A 17,334-nucleotide genomic window follows, 5' to 3' on the forward strand; every position below is an offset into this window, starting at 1 on the left:
CCCCATGTCTTAGCAATGCAAGGAGCAACAGGGCTGGTTGAGAGGTATGAAGCTCAGTGCACTCTGACGAAATATAATCAGACCTGCAGTAATTCTGGCATCATTTATTATCCTCATTAGGAGGAAAAGAAATGATTCATTAGCTTGAAAAAAATTGACCAATTTAAGCAACCATTGTACTTGCGAGTGGAGTGTTGGAGACCTGACTCTCTTTCTTCCAGTCTCTTAATCTTCCTAGTTTAGATTCCATTTGCACAATTGAGCCCCTACTATGCATTAGGTGCCCCCACTGGGTGCTCTCCCATGTTATGGCATTTCTGGGGGTCTGAGGAAATTAGAGAAAATTTGCAGTCCTCATGTGGAGAAGGACTACAGCCCTGAAAGGTTCAGGAAGCGATTCTGGTCCAGATGAAAGCCTCAGGGGAATTACAGAGCAGACACAGGTTTCTTCTCCTCCCTGGGTAGTTTCTTTCACCTCCTGACTCACTTCTAAGGTGTCACTCCCAGGATGGGGGATGGGATGGCAGAGCATAAACCTCACCCCTTGCATCGAAACCGAGGTAGCAGTTTATTGCCTGGGAGTGGGTGTGGTGGGGAGTCCTAGGTCATCTCCTCATAAACCTCGTGTCATCTTTCACCTCCCTCCTGCTCCAGGAAGTTGCTATTTTCCCCTGACATTACAGAGCAGAATCCTGGGTGTGCCACTCCCCTTCCACCCGTGGCAAGAGGCAGGCCTTCCTCACACAGGCGAGCCCCTTGGTGTAGAGCAAAGAACAACAGTTCTGGAGAACAGCTAACATGGACCACTAAACTGACACGTGCTACAAACTTAACATGGTTTTCTTTCAGTACCTCTACTTTATAGATGGGGAAACTGAGGCTAGGAAGGGGCAGAGTAAAACTTGAGCCCTGATGTGCCCGATTCTAGTACAGAACCGTGAAAGAGTTGCAAATTCATGGGCGTGAGGGGCCAGGGCAGTGATAGGAGTGTGGGAAGCGGGTTGGCTGGGGCTTTGGTGAACGGGAACACACAGGGGCAGCATCTATTTGATGCCACTGATGAGTGTAACCCAGGAAGGCAGGTCCAATGTTGCCAGAATGCCTGATGTGTTTTTAAAAAAAAATGCAGAAAATTCAGAATTTTTACTTGAAATCTCCTGAGTTTTAAAAGTTGATAACTATTTCTGAGTTTTAAGGAGTACGGAGTGTGTCACAGTGCGCATGTGCTCCCTGGCTGCCCGTCTGCAACTTCTGCAACGACAGTTAAAAGTAAGCGTTTGGAGTCAAAGAGCTCTGGGTTTGAATGTTGATTCTGTGACTTGGTAACAGTGTGACCTTGGACAGGCCATTTACGTTCTTATACCATGATTTCCTCCTCTGTAACTGGGGAATGATAACATTTGCCTTGCAAGAAGAGGAGAATACAGTCTCCATGAGGGAAGGAATTTTGTCTATCTTGTTCACTCCTATTTCCCCACTGCCTGGAAAAGTGCCAGCACATAGTAAGTGTTCAGTAAATATTTGTTAAATGGAGGAATACCAGAGGAACCAGCATGGTGCTGATAGGTAGTAACTATCATTATCATCTCATCATGGCTTGGCAAAACACCTGCTGATTATGGGTTTTGGTGCCTGGTGGTTACTATCTTTTATGGTTTCCCTTTGCTTCCTCTCCACACTGCTGGGACTATGATTGAGCAGTTTCTGTGATCCAAAGTATTCACTGTGTGACTCTGAGACCAGGGATCAGATCTCCAAGGAATCTATCACAGGTCAGGTCTCAGGACTCATTGGAGAAAAGCCAATTGAAAAGGCCTGTCCTTTTTGAGAAAATGCCCCATGACCAACTTATGACAGAAGGAGCCCTTGTTTGAAGAATGGTCAAAAGGATTTCCTAACTTCCAAGTGGGGGTATAGGAGCAAATATCTTAAGATAAGCGCTGCGAACTTTGGATCTTAATCCCTCAACTAGCTCTGCACCTCTGGAAAGTCATTTTGCCACTGAACCTTGATGCCATCAACTCTCAGACATGGATCCCTGAGTCTGAAGGTAGCTGTGATACTCAAATGGAATCGTATACTCCAAAGTGCTGTAAGAAATATATGACATCACATCAATGTTAATCAGATTTTCTTCTACTATCTGAATGTATGTCAAGCCCTTCCCTGGACTATCTCTTCCTGGGTACAAAAATCACTTTCAAATGGGGTCCTCTGGGTTCAGCATTCTGTCATCTGACAAATATCTGTTCCACACCTACAGCATGCCAGGAATAATTAAGCAAAAATGTGATGGAGGTGGAGGAGACACCCACGTGGATATCTAAAGGAAGAGCATCTGGGGCAGAGGGAACAGCCAGTGCAAAGGCCCTAGGGTAGAAGCGTGCCTTTTGATTATTTAAGGAATAGCTAGGAGGCTGGTGTGGTCTGAGCAGAATGAATGAGGGGAAAGTAGTAAGAGATGAGGTCAGCACATGTTGAGTTTTACAGACCTTGACTCTCAGTGAGATGGAGAATATTTGGAAAACAACAATGCTTCCTGGAGAGAGCCACGTGTCAGAAAGACTTGCTTCATCACTTACTAGCTGTGTGTTGCTCGGAAAATCACCTACCCTCTCTGATCTTAACTTTTCTCCTCTGAAAGGTGGGCATGACCACGCACATTCTGCAGAACTAGTTTCCTCCCTTTCCCCTCAGCTCTTTGTACCTTGATTCCTTGAGCAATGGCAGCAGCAGCATTGGCTTCTTTTTCATCTGCCTGCACCAGAAGTTTCTTGGCATCAGCTTGTCTTGTCTCCTCTTCAATTTTCACCATCATTTTAGCAGTCTCCTCAGAGGTGAGGATGAGTTGAGGTTGAAGGGCAGTCAGTTCTTTTTGCATGACTGCCACCTGGCAAGGAGAAGGGTGAGGGATTGAGAGTCAGCTGTGTCAGTGCTGAAAACAGCAAAGTGGGCAAGAGTTGACATGATTCCCTAACTTAAGACATGTGCAGAAAATACAAACTAACGATTTTGACATAGTACTGGGTATATATTTTTGGCTAGTGATTAGCCTTTTGGTCTTTGAATGCTGGGTGTCGTATTTACCAAGCACTAGGCTAAGCACTAGACATAGAATAGAAAAGTAAAAATTTGAAAAAGGCACAGTTTCTACCTTCATTGAGCCTACATTCCAGTGTTGGAAGCAAGGAAAGACAGACCAAAAGCAAGTTAAAAAAAATTTTTTTTTTAAAAGTTACACTTTTTAAGGCTGTGAAAGAAATATACACAGCTCAGATACCTGGGATAGAAGGAACTTTCAAGGCTGTTTTTTCCAATAGTGCCGTGGACTGAATGTTTGTGTCCCGACCCCACCCTATCCCATTCCTATGTTGAAGCCTAATTCCCAATTTGATGGTATTTGGAGGCGGGACCTTTGGAAGTAATTAGTGTTAGATGAGGTCATGAGGGTGAGGCCCTCATGATGGGATAAACGCCCTTATAAAAAGAGGAAGAGACATGAGATCTATCTCTTTCTACTACGTGAGGACACAGCAAGAAGGTGGCTGCCCACAAACCAGGAAAAGAGTCTCCACCAGAACTGGCTCTGCTAGTGCCTTGCTCTGAGACTTCTCAGTCTCCACAACTGTGAGAAATAAAGGTTTGTTGTTGAAGCAACCCAGTCTAGGATATTTTGCTATGGCAACCCAAGCTGACTAAGTCCAACAGTTTGATGCCTTATAAAACATTCTTGCCAAGTGGTCTTTTGGTCTCTGTGTGAACACCTCTAATTATAGTGAGCACACTACCTCTCTTGGGAATTGTGCCATTTTTCAGACAACTAAACCCATTAGATTTTCCTGACAAAGAGCTGAAATTTACCTTCATGCAGTTTTCACCCACTGATCCTGAATCTGCCTTCTAAGGCATCTCAGACACACAGGATTGGATTTCAAGTGGATTTCAAGTATTTGGAGAGGGTTTTCATGACCTTGCGCTCACTGCCCCCAGCATCCCTGTGTGAGACCAGAAGCACAACATGCTAGCTTAGTTAGGAACATGGGCTCTGGAGTCACGCAGATCTGAGTTTCAGCTTTGGTCCGACTACTTGCCAGGCTGCGTGATCGTGGACAAGTCACCTGGCCTCTCTGCATCTTGGTTTCTTTGTGTGTAACGTGGAGATGGTGTCAGTACTTTCCTCAGACACAGCACCAGGCCTGCGTTAGGGCTCAAGGAATGTTAACTGGCACTGTCATTCTTTTTTCTGGTCTAGACTGTCTCAGGTCCTTTTGCTGTTCTTCAAACAACATAGTTTGCTCATCCTTGCCAGGAGAGACTCCAGTTTCAACATTTCTCTAAGAGCCAAGGCCACCAAGTCGTACCCAGCACCCCCAGGAGCAGGGCCACCTCTGATGTCCCCTCTCTAGTGTTGCAGTGTTTGTGGGTTTCCTGTACACAGCAATAGGCCAACCTCCTGTAAATCAGTCTTTATTGGGGCTGAGAACTCATCTCTTAGTACGGTTCTCATTTTAGATAGTTTGTCAAGTGGCTCCAAGCACAAGTTAATTAATAACTCATATGCCAGGCATTTTGCTAAGGGCTGTACTTGTGTCAGCTCATTTCATCTTCATAGCAGCCCTATGCAGTAAAACTGTTATCACCTTTTTATAGAAGAGGAATCTGAGGCCCAAAGAGGTGAAATAACATGTTCATGGCTCTATAGCTGGTGTGTGGTAGAGCTGGAATTGGAGGCCAGGTCTGACTCCACCGTCTTATCCTGCCCAGTTACCCACAAGGATGAGACGAGGAAGGCACTTGCCTGGAGCACAAAACTTAAGTGGGCACCAAAAAACTCAATACTCAAGATAATTAATACTTTATTACAATATGTGAAAAAATCAAAATTAATGCAAAAAAAGTCCATGATGAACAAAATATCAAAATATTAAACTGAGAATCCCACAGGGCTGGCATTAGGGTAAAGCAGGTGAGGTGAGCTCTGCAAATGTAGGGTCAGATCCTGTCTTTCTTTGGTGTCCTCTTAAATTCTGCACCTGAACAAATGTCTCACCACCTCCATCTTGTCCTGGGCCTCTCTTTGTCCCTGTTCTATTTTTGCAGTGCTCACCTGTGAGGATGCGAAATCGAGTTTCTGCAAGCCCGTCAGGTAACGGTTCCTCATCATATCCACCTCTTGCCTCTTGCTGTTTAGAAGAGTCTTGAAGGTTAGAATCAATTCCAGGTAGGAGGTGGGGGTAACGTAGTTGTGTCTACGAAGCGTGTTGTAATAATCGAGTGACAGCTTGTTTACACTCTCCTGGAAATATTTGCACATGGAGACGACCCTGCCGAGGACACCAAGGTGGTTAGACAGGACCCAGCTTTCTCCCGGAAGATTTGAAACAACTTTGGTTACAGATGTGAGGGTGTGAGAAGACACATGCACCGACCATGACCCACTAGAATCAAAAATCCTCTGAAGACAGGTCAACAGAGCTGAGATAGGGAAGCATCACGGTGGGGGTATGTGCATACTCTTATTGAAATGGTCTTTGTTCAAGTCATTTCTATCTCTGATCCCTTTGATGAATCACCAGGGCTTAAGCAGGAATCCCTAACCTTTGACAGCCTGGAAAAGCCTTCTGACTCTGTAGAATAATGTGGCTCACAACTGTAATCCTAGAACTTTGGGAGGCTGAGGCAGGAAGACGGCTTGAGGCCAGGACTTTGAGACCAGCCTGAGCAAGAGTGAGACCCCATCTCTACTAAAAATAGAAAACTCAGTCAAGCGTGGTGGTGCACGCCTATAGCCCCAGCTACTTGGGAGGCTGAGGCAGGAGGATGGCTTGAGCCCAGAAGTTTGAGGTTGCTGTGAGCTATGATGGCACCACTGCACTCTATTCTAGCCTAGGCGATAGAGCCAGACCCCATCTCAAAAAAAAAAAAAAAAAAAAGCAGCATAAAACAAAATATATAGAACTACCAAGGGAACCAATTATATTAAAATAGACTTTCCAAAATATTTTTAAAGCCAAATTTGTGATGTAGTAATATACATATTTCTTTATTTATGCATTAAATCAGTGGCCAGCAAACTTCCTGGAAAGGGTCAGATAGTAAATATTTTAGCCTTTGTGGGCCACATGATAGCTCTGTTGCAACTACTCTGCCATTATAGTGCAAAAACAGCCATAGCTGATATGTAAACCAATGGCATGGCTGCATTCCCATAAAACCTTATTTACAAAAACAGGTGGTGAATTGAATTTAGCCATGGACCATAGTTTTCCAACCCCTGCATTAGATAAGAAGATTGGGCAGCAGGTTTAAAACCCACCATAATTTTGAAGCAAATTATATGCTGAGCTATCTATCATGACTGAATGAGTTATGAAAAGAACTGTGATTCCTACTGGTAACAAAGTCAAAGGCCCTGCTAATCCTACTGGGGTTTATTGCCTGCATTCATCAATGAAGGAAATGCAAAGCGCCACTTGGATGTCAGTGGTAAATGAAGATAAAATTTTTTCCCATTTGTATTCACCAACCCACTGAATTCTATATTATCTGTGAGCCTGTGGACTCAGGTTAAGGGTCTTCTGTTCTATAGAATAAAATTCAAAATTCTCAAAATGGAATTTAAGGCCATAGGTACCCTAACCCTGTCTGCTTCTTCAGTTTTCATTCATTCATTTAACAAACAGTAATTGGACCTACTATGTACCCGGCACCTGCTAGGCAATAAGGATATAGAGGTGGTCAAGGAGGGTTAACTGACCCCTGTTCCCACGAAGCACCCAGAGTGGTCGACATTTTCAACTTTTCCCTTACTCTAGCCAAAATTAAGTGCTTTTTTTTTTATATCTATGCTTTATACATAAAAGAGTAAGTTTTTCACCCCCACAGGAACCAATTTTCATCCCCTCAGCTGTAATATCATTTCTGTTGAAAATGCATATTCTAAGACTATTGAAATAGCTATATTATTACATCCAGTTCCTCATAGCTATGACAACAGTGTGTCTCCAGGACAATTCTGAAAAATAAAATTTTATTCTTTTTCAGCAAAGGTACTTTATTAAATATGTAACTAAATGTGATTTGATTTTAAAAATATAAGGCATTTTCTATATGTAAATTGAGAAATCTTTAAAACAGCAACCATAATAGAGCCAATGTCTGGATTTTCGATATGGAGTATTTGGGGTAACAAAATACAGCTAACACTTACTCTCTCCGAGTGTTGTCATCAAGCTCCACATCTTCCAGAAATTTGTTGGCCACCAGCTCCAGAGCATCCGTGGGCCAGGACTGGAACCAATCAATCGTACAGCAATTGATCAGTGAAGGGAACATTCTGAGGCGGTTTCTGAAGGCGTCCCCAATTGGACTCATGGCTGATGAAAAGTAGACATTGTTAATTTTCTCCAGGGCAGGCAGACCCAAAGGGGCAGGTAGGTATTTCCAAGGATTCTGGTGGGGCAAGGGGGGTACACTCCTGTGGTACTCCAGGGGTGTGGTTGTGAACAGGGGTGTGGTTGTGAACAGCCACGAGGAGTGCCTGAGCAGCTCAGGGGAATCATGGGCTATTTTCATATAACTTTGTGGTGAGATCTCAGTGTATTATTACATTGGCCTTCTAACATACACACGCACACTATTGTCCCTTCTGCATCCTTTGGGTCACTTAGCCAGAGTGGCTTGAGCTCTTTGACCCACTTGCTCTCTTTGTGCTGACTCACAGGGAGCCATACATAGTACCTACAGACGTTGTCGTGAGGCTCTCTGCTTGTTTCTGATCCCATCTCCATCCAACCACAAATTTTGGATTTTACATCCCAAATTCCATTCCTTGTCTATTTAGACTCAGTGTGGTAGAAGGAAGCATGATGCATAGGTGGTAGTGTGAGGAATTCAGTGTGGCTGAAAAATGGGGGCAAAAGGGGAATCTTGGTTTGAGATGAAGGTGGAGAAGACACAGGCGACAGTCTGGCAGGTGGCCTTATGAGACCACAGGTTAGGAATTTTGGTCCTTACCCTATTGGAAGAAAATTTAAGCGTGTGTGGGGGGGGGAGCGCATGTGTGTGCAATAATCATATTTGCAATATATGAAAAATATCATCCTGGCTCAGTGGAACAGAAAGGACTGGAATGGACAAGAGTGAAGGTAGGAAAAACAGAAGGTTGCAGAGGTGAGGTCTGGGTGCATTGACGGCAGCTTAGCTAATGCAAAGGTGATGGAGACAAAGATAAAAGAGTGAATTTAAGAGACAGCTAGGAGGTAAAAATAGATGAGGCTTGGTAACAAGAAAAAGGTATTAAACATAATTCCTAGGTTTCTGGATACATTGGAAATGTCATTCACAGCAAGAAGAATACCAGACACTGTTCTGTGCAAGGGTCATACGCCAAAACGTGCTCTTTCTCAGAGAAGAATTTGGAGAACTGAAGAGAGTGGAACAGGTTTAAAATAGTTGTTCAGGAGAGTGGAAGAAGTTGCCAGAGAAACTCCAGGCCCTGATCCCTTGCTGGTGCCTTGGCTGGAGCAACCCTGGGACCATTGCAAAGGGATTAGGGCACTCAGAAGACCCTGAAACACCCAGAGGCAAAAGGGCAAACTGAGTTTGCCTCTTCTTACCAAGGACAATGTGAAGGTTCTTTTTCACCCTCTCAATAAAGAAGTTATACATGGCAAGGGGAGTGACGTCAACCTTCTCGCCTTCGGTCCTGGCTGCCGTGTGCATCTTCTCCACAATATCAGCCTTCTCGTCGGCAGGGAAGATATTGGGCACGTCGCCTGTGTTCAGAAGCATGTTGATGTCCTCCACAAATGACTCGTCCTTGATCTGGTTGTCAGCGAAGAGGAACACGGTACTCTTGTTGGCCACACCGGCCTGCAGCATGATCTTCTTCAGGTCCTCCCGCCAGTCAGTGCCCGTGTAGTTCTTAGTGATCTCAATCTGGTACAGCTCGTATGAGTTCATGAACGTGGACAGTTTGGTGGCACTTTGTCGTCCACTGCCCCCAATGCCCACCAGGAGCAAGTGGCCTTTGTCCTGCTTCAGGACCCTGCAGATCCTGGAGATGTGCTCAATGGCAAACCTGAACATGACCAAGGACATGGGGGCCTTACTGACGTTGTTGAACTCTTCCAGGTAGTACTCCATGACCACTGTGAGCTGTTTCAGGTCAGTGATCTCATCATAGATTTTTGAGTCACTTTCTGGCTTGAGATAATCTCCAAAGAACAGGCTACGAATGTTATCGTCAACGATCTTTCCAGTAGGTGACAAGTGGATGAGCACCTGTGAGAAGAATAAGTCTCAGCTGGGCATTCAGCCAATCCCCCAACCAGGCTGGCAGGGGGAGGTGTGGAGGGAAGGAGCCGGAGATGTGCATGTTTCCTCTGACCACGTTCTTCAAAGTCATGGTTTATCAATAGTTTGTTTTTTAAAAAACATAATATGTGGACCTGATGATTGTAAAGACTATGATGAAAGGACATTAAGGAAAGCGTATAAAAGTGAGAGTCAGTCTATTTACTAAGTGATTAAAACATTGGTGGTCAAATTATAAGGTCCCCAGAGAAGGCAGTCAAAGGATAGCATCGCTTTTTATGTGCTTGCTCCTCCACCAAATAGAGATACAGGCACTACCCCTGGTCTCCACTCTGTGCCTGGAGTAGGCATGTTTTAGATACCTCCTCTTCCCGATATTAGAACCTGGTGATGCTTCTGCACTTAGAAGAATGCAACATAAAACACTTTTGAAATTATTCTATGGAGAAATCACAGCTTCTTAGCAATGGAGGTAGAACCAGGTGATGCAAATATATGCAAGTTTACAACAACTATTTTTATATCAAAATGGAAAAGAAAAAATAGTCACAAATGGAAGACCATGACAATCTTTCACTTGGGCTTTATAAAGGCCTCAGTCAAACCATGAAAATTTATGGTTCATTTCTCAACTCACAAATTAATTGACCCTAAAAATGCATCTTAAGTTAATTATAAAAAAATGACATCATCTATTAAACCACTTTGAATGGATCCAAACTTCCATGTTACTACAAAAGTGAAGCCACATTGGAGCAAGTAAAATATCACCAAATCAAATGACTGGTTGACTCAATTCTGTTTCCAAAGATTCAGAAAACAGAGCTGTGCATCTCCATTGGGGAAGGAACCTGAAACCTGAGACTAATGTGATCAAACACTTGGAACCATTTCTGATGCCAAATGACCACAGAATCTGGTTTACCTTTTCTACAGTCTGCTTGAAGCAATTGGAAGTGGTTTCCTTCACCATGTTGAAGAAGACCTGCCTGTCCTCCTTGTCAATCAGACGGTCATAGAAGACTCGATAAATCTCATGGATCCAAAGCCGGATAAATTTTTCCACATCCTAAAAATCCAGAGTTAATTACTTGCATGAATGGAAGGTGGTAGTTCTCAAGCAGTACGTAAATCCTCGGGTGAGGATTAAACGAGATAATGTTTACAAAATACTTAGCACAATGCATAGGATAGACTAAGTTCTTAATAAAAGTTAGCTGTTACACTATGACACATCCCATGTAGCCAAGGATATTGCTGAATGATCTTGGTAGCAGAAATGACAGTGGCTGACCTGCAGGTGGGTGTGAGGGCAGAGCAGTACCCCTTGGATCACCCGTGAGAAGTCCCGCAGGTTAAAGACATAATGTGACTTAGAGGGAGTTGGCAGGAAGTTCTCCACTGCAGCTCTATAAATTATCTTAGTAGCTTGCACCAGCATCTTTCCGTACCTTGGGAGAAAGGGGGAAGGCATATCAGTCAAGGAGGGGCCAGAACTGAGAACCCCCAGGCAAATATCCGAGAAGACACAGGAACCTCTTACCTTAAGAATATCACATCGAACCCTTTCCCGAAGTGCCAGTCAACAATGGAACTGAAAATCTTGGTTAAAATATCATCTTCAAAGGCGTTGATGGAAATGATATTCAGATGGCGAGTGAATCGTCCTGGAAAACATGCACACATGTGAGGGTGCACACATGATCACACTGCCCGGACCTAGTGACCCTGGATATGGGAGAGCTGGCTTTCCCTCTGCCTTCATGTTTTAGAGCTGAGCTCTGCAACATGGCAGCATCTAGCCACATGTGGCTATTTAAATGAAAATTAATTAATATTAAATGACATTAAAAATAGATTTCCTCAGTCTTGTTAGCCACATTTCAAGTGTTCAAGAGCCATAGGTGGCTAGTGACTGCTGTATTGTACAATGCAGGCATAGAACATCTCCATGTTGCAGGAGTTCTATTAATAGGACTAGTCTAGTGCTCCAGGCTGTTTTTAAAAGATAAGGGCAACACGTGATCACTGTAAAATAGTCAAACAATTCAGAAATCTTTTGTAGAAAGTTAGTATCTCCTTCTTTCACTTACCTCCCACATACCAACGTCATTCTCCCACAGCCCAAGTTAACCACTATTAATTTGGTATCCTTTGTCGAATATAATTTCATTAAATATCAACATCAGATGTAATTATTCCATGACTAACTATAATGGAACAAGATAGCTCTGCATCCATGAAAATGACCAAATTTCCTCTCTCTCAGCTAATGTGAGTGACTCTGCTTCTTTACCAAGTGACAGCTCTAGCCCCATTTCATTCCTCTTGTTTCCTAGACAAAAATTATTATTATTTTTATTATTTTTTTTATTTCAATGCAGATCAAAACCTAGACAAAAATTAAGATACGCACTCGTAGGATTGTCTCCACTTACAGAGAGTACCCAAACCAGAACAGAGCCCCTGCTTGCTGAACCCTTCCCCCAGTCACCTAGCACAACTCATTTGACTCTCTTTCATCAGGTACTCACTCCCTCAGGCCTCCCTGGGGTGTAGACACCCTTGCTACAGCAAATTAATATACTTAATTTCACTTGACTACGGATGTGTTTCTGGCTATCGTTGGGCACTGGGCTTTATTATAGGGTCTCTGAAAGATCACATTTGTGACATAGCTTGAAAATTGTCAATTGCTGTGCAAATGGTAGTTATTACTAAATTTTTTTTTTTAAATAAATGGCATCTTGCTATGTTGCTCAGGCTGGTCTCGAACTCCTGGCCTCAAGTGATCCCTTCATCTCAGCCTCTGGAGTTGCTGGGATTACAGGCATGAGCCACTTTGCAATGAGCACTGGAAACTGATAATCTCTTTTGAATGGTTAGGTCTTAAATAGAGAAAAGTAATATACCAAGATCCTCTCCCTTTCACTGGTGAGAGAGGTGCTGAACGTATAGATGCTAGATATCTGAGACTTTGCTGTATTCAAACCCAAGGCAAAGGCACCCCTCGACTCTATACTGGAAGTGGAAGGTGATCTTTTGGGTACCCAAACGAGATCACCCTCTCCATTTTCCTTATTTTACAAATGAGAAAGCTGAGTACCAGAAAGGAGAGACTTGTCCAAGGTCACAGAATCCATGTTGGGAAACGGTATGAAGGTTCTTAATTAGAATAAAAGTATAGATTCCTATAGAACTGGATGGATCAAGTTGTACCTGAAGCAAGATATACTCCTGAACTGTTAGATGATAGGGGGAAAATTCTATTTATTTACTTATTTGCTACTATTATTATTATTTATTTTGCTTAGGCCACTTTGGATTAGGTGTTCTGTCTCTGGCAACCTGAAGAATTGTAACAAATATGACAGGTGACCCTGTCATGCACCTGTAGTTGGGGACCTCTGATCTAGCCACCTTCCTGGAACACACACTGGCCACACTGAACTCTCTTTTTCATCTGAGACTCTCTGTTTCTCTAGAAACTACGCAAAGATTCCTCAAATCTTCTTCTCACCTCCCCATCCTATTTCACACAACTTCCAACATAAAGTCTGGAGCCCACGCACACTTTTGCTCCCCACTCCATCAAGACAGGGTGCCCTGCACCAACCCTCCGTCCCTGGAGATGGCCCAGCTCTGCTGGGGTTGAGGGTAAGAGGAATGAGCTCTTTCCTTCACATACCAGTAATGTCATTCCTTCCTCCCCCAGGGGGGCCCATGGCTGTCACAAGTAGCACATCTATGATGTCCAGTCTGTTTGTGTCTTTCTTGTCAAACCAGTAACCATGGTCGATCCATTGCCTTAGGAGCTCGATGGGGGGCTGGGCCCCATATACCTCTTTGGCTGGCATGTTGAGGTCATCTGGGGAAAGAATCCAAAGTCACACATCCTAAGCCCTTGGCATCCTCTGCTCTCATGGGCAGTAAGAGGTGACAGTTGCCTTCGTGGGAGAGTCCATGCCCAGTTGTCCCATTCCACGCTCTAGGCAGGGCTTAGTCAGTGGACGTCCTGACCACATGGGAAGAGGTTTTCCTGGGTTCTGGGCTCTCCTGCCTCATTGAGGTCTCTGCGCATTGTGACTATAAGGATGCATGGATTGGCATCAACAAACAGGCATTTAATTTCTTCCCATTTCCCTCAACCAAAATACATTGATTGTCTACTATGTGCTAGACATTTTGTTAAGTGCTGAGGGTATGATGGTGAGGAAGACAGTCCAGGTTCCAGTCAATAGAAGATGTTAATTTGACCAGGAAGTAACAGCTGAACTCTGATGGGAGCTGGGGTTTTTGAGGAGCAAAACAAAAATGGCAAGAATAGGCCATGTCTTCCTTGAAGGCAGGGGCTGCATTTTCCCCAGTAGCATACTCCGCAGTCCTGGCACATAGGAGGCATTCAATAAAATAGAGGCTCTTTTAGTTTTTCTTCAACATACATTGTTTGGATGCCCAGTTTGTGTCAGGTGACATTTTAGGAACTTTACACACATTATCTTGTCTAGTCCAAAAATGACTACAAGGAAGATCGTATTGCCTCTACATTAAAGGTGAGGAACCAAGGATAGGGAGGTTAAGTCACAATAGACCAGGGATTAAAAAGGAAGTAAGGGAGGATGGAAGGAAGGTAAAAAAGAAGGGTAGGCAAATACTAAACTGTATTAATCAGAAATGTTTTATCTCCCAGAGAGAGTAAAAGGAATATACAGTGGTGCTACAAAGGGAAGCTCTGGTTTGCAGCAGTTTGGGGTGAAAGAACCCGGTTGTGTGTAGCCCCGGGCCAATGCCTTACCCACAAACACCACTGCTTTCTTCCCTATGGGAGGCCCAAAAAGGCCCTTCCGCCGACGATCCAGCTTGGACATGATGATGTCCTGGGTCTGATTGGCTGAGGTTCTGGCAGAGAAATTGAGGCTGTTGGGAAGGTAGGTATTTTTGGGCAGGCGGAGAAGGAAGTTGTTGGTGATGGCTGATTTGCCAGTGCCTGTGGGACCCACAAACAGCATCGGAATCTCATGGTACAGGTAGGTTTTTAAGAAGAAAGACTGCCGGGCTGTCTCCATGGTGGGGATGATGAGTTCTGAGACCTGCAGGACAAAGACATGGGAGAGTCTTGGTCCTGCGCCAAGGAGGCTGGGTCTTGGCATTTTAAATTCTAGCTTCATTCCTTACCATCTTTAGGACCTTGAATGAGCATTTAACCTCTCCAGGGGCCTCAGTTTCTTCATCTGTGAAATGGGAATAATAATGGCACCTACTGCACAGAGCTGGTTTGAGGATTACATGAGCTCTCACATGTAAAGGTGGGCATTATTGTCTATGTTTTGTAGATGAGGTCCACAGCCTTTCTGCAACTTGCCCAATTAACACAGCAAGTAAGTGAAAATGTGGGGATTTGAATCCAAGTTTGTCTGATTCCGAAGTCTGCAGTCTCAACTACCAAACTGCCATAAACAATAATTACAGTGAGGATCAGTCCATAGCTGCTGTCCCTTGAGACCATTGCTCTGAACCAGCCTGTCTACCTTGTCCCAGGCAAGGTCGACCTCCCATATGCTGTTTATACTGCCTGGCTCAGAAGGTTTAAGTGGGACCCTGAACCCCCATTCCCTGTGCTTGTTTCTGATCTGCTTTTCTCAATACGCAGATCCTTGATTCTAAGACCCCTCCCCCATATAATCCCTTGCCTTTTCCAACATGGGGATTGCACACATTCTTCTTAGTATTCAGGTCTCAGATGGACTCTGAGGGCTTGGTCTTGTGCTCCTGGAATCCCTATGACTTTCAATAGAACACCTTACCCTAAACTCTGTCATTAGCCATTTGGCCACATTTGTTCCCTCCACGGGGGCAGGGGAAGAGGCAGGAAGATTATATCATATGCTGAAGTCTCCTTGTATGGCTAGGCTGAATGGGACCAGTGAGGGAACTTGAGGCCACTGTGCTGCACAACTCCAGGGAACACCACTCACCCTGTGGTTCATGTCAATGGTGCCCCTTAAAGCAAAACTAGACCACAGTCAAACAGTGCCACCTGATTCTGTACAACACGGCAGCCCAATGTATACTGGTTAAAAAAATTCTTGGCTTATTTCTATAAATAATTTGATCAAAGAAAAAGGAGCAGATGAGACAAGGGAACTGAGTGGAGAAGAGGAGAATTAGCAGGTGTTGAGCTATGGATGCTCTGCCTGTATTACCTGCTGCTGTCTTCCCAGTGCCACTCTGAGGTAGATGTATGATAACGCAGATGAAAAAACTGAGGATCAAAAAAAACGGGCTAATTTATCCAAAGCCCCATAGCCTGTAAGCAATGCTGAATGCAGAACCAGGTCCAAGATGTCGATTTTGCTACCAAGACTGGGAATTTAAAGCAAGTTGGGTTTCACAGATTTTTATTTTCAGGGACTAGGACAGTTGTTTGACAAGGGGAAAAATCCCAGCAGAATTGAAAATATTTTCTGCATTGGACTCTTCTATCTGTATTAATCCAGCAAGATTTAAAATCCCTGGAGTTCAAGTGACTAAGCTCTTTAAAGAGAATTAAAGTTTAGGACCTCAGTGTTGGGAGTTTCTTTACAATACTCAGCCCCCAAGGTGTTTCCTGAAGTCAGGAAACATTCACCCTGTTTAAGGCATCCTTACTATACACAAACAGCTGTGGTCCCACTCAGTGTCTGACTTGGTTGTCAATATCCTCACTTTCCCATCCACTGTCTGCCACTCCACCCAGGGCCTAAGTGACCTGAAATCACTCCAGAAAGACAAATTATGTCCACTAGATTCTACTAACAGGGGCATAGAAGTGCTCATTTGAAAATACTTTCTGCGAGGATTGAAATGTGCTGGAGTTGTAGGTGAATAATGTGTAAACCAGGAAACTTATTAAATCAGAAAATGTTTTTCTGAAAATTCTGATCAAGGAAATTTTTCTCTGAGGATTTTAAGGCTCCTTTTTGCTGAGATGACTGAGGGGTGAACTGATGAACACCTGGTATTATTGATAATGATAATAATCAGAATAGCAACTCACATTGATCTAGCCCCTAGTGTGTGGCATGTGTTCGTGTATTCCAGCTCCAATCTTTGCACTCATCTTTTAAATGCTTTTTAAAAAAAATTTTGGTTGGGTAAACTGAGGCAGAGGGGGTGAAGGCTGAGTAAGGCAGTTGGGCTCTTTGATTCTAAAGCCTATGCTTTTGAAAGTTCAATCCAGCTCATGTTCGAATCTTTTTCTAAAGAAAGCTCTTAAAAATGCTCGCAACAAACTGTTAATTCCTGCACCTGGAGAATATTTGGGTAATTCTGGAAACCACAGTTCTGTGGACAATGCTTCTCTTCTTACCTTTGTGCCAGCTGGAATATTTTCCTCCTCTTTGGTGATATACTCTGTCCATGTGTCCCAACGTCCACTACCTTGTTTGACGAAATAAAAATCATAGATGCTTCCTGGACCCAAAGAAACAAAACAGGTCATTAGCACCCCAAAAGTTTACATTTCATATTTGAAGTATTTAACTACCTCAGCTATAGGCATCTGAAAATATGTAACTACCAATACTGGCATTGTTGTGATGAAACTTACACTTTGCCAGTAACTATATAAACTGAAACAACACTTTTTAAAGAGTAGTGACTTTATTATTTGTATAAAAATGATAAGTGCTTATTATGTAAATTATTAAGTCATTTTTAATAATGTAAACAGCAAGTGTTAAAATAGAACACAAAAGGCAATAAATCACTCCAAATCCCACATTCAAAAATAAGTTTTGATGGTAATCCCTCTAGCTTTCTCTCTAGGCACAAACATATTCTCACACAAACATATGAAGATGAAAGGACAGATAGAATGGATTTTATAAGAATGAGATAATCAAACATATACTATTTTTAAGTAAAGGTGTTAAATTTAATTTTACTTAAATCTAGCAAAAGAAAAAGAGACTGCATTCTCACCAACACGTATTGTTTTCCACCTTTTTTGTCATACCCTTCCCAGTTGTTGTGAAG

General features: G+C 43.3%; 1 protein-coding gene across 1 annotated transcript in view; it reads right to left on the minus strand.

The window, feature by feature from the left end:
• Nucleotides 1-17,334, minus strand: part of DNAH3 (dynein axonemal heavy chain 3) — a 123,366-nt gene that overhangs the window by 25,814 nt on the left and 80,218 nt on the right. Inside the window, exons 42-51 of the mRNA XM_045542748.1 lie at nt 16,667-16,770; nt 14,114-14,408; nt 13,007-13,186; nt 10,862-10,985; nt 10,613-10,769; nt 10,244-10,387; nt 8,619-9,285; nt 7,211-7,376; nt 5,108-5,324; nt 2,708-2,890 (exon numbers count right to left, since the gene is read on the minus strand). Of these exons, the coding sequence (XP_045398704.1) occupies nt 2,708-2,890; nt 5,108-5,324; nt 7,211-7,376; nt 8,619-9,285; nt 10,244-10,387; nt 10,613-10,769; nt 10,862-10,985; nt 13,007-13,186; nt 14,114-14,408; nt 16,667-16,770 (2,237 nt within the window). The remainder of the gene's footprint in view (nt 1-2,707; nt 2,891-5,107; nt 5,325-7,210; nt 7,377-8,618; nt 9,286-10,243; nt 10,388-10,612; nt 10,770-10,861; nt 10,986-13,006; nt 13,187-14,113; nt 14,409-16,666; nt 16,771-17,334) is intronic.

This window comes from Lemur catta, chromosome 2 (assembly GCF_020740605.2).
Source record: "Lemur catta isolate mLemCat1 chromosome 2, mLemCat1.pri, whole genome shotgun sequence".
Classification (NCBI taxonomy): Eukaryota; Metazoa; Chordata; class Mammalia; order Primates; family Lemuridae; genus Lemur; species Lemur catta.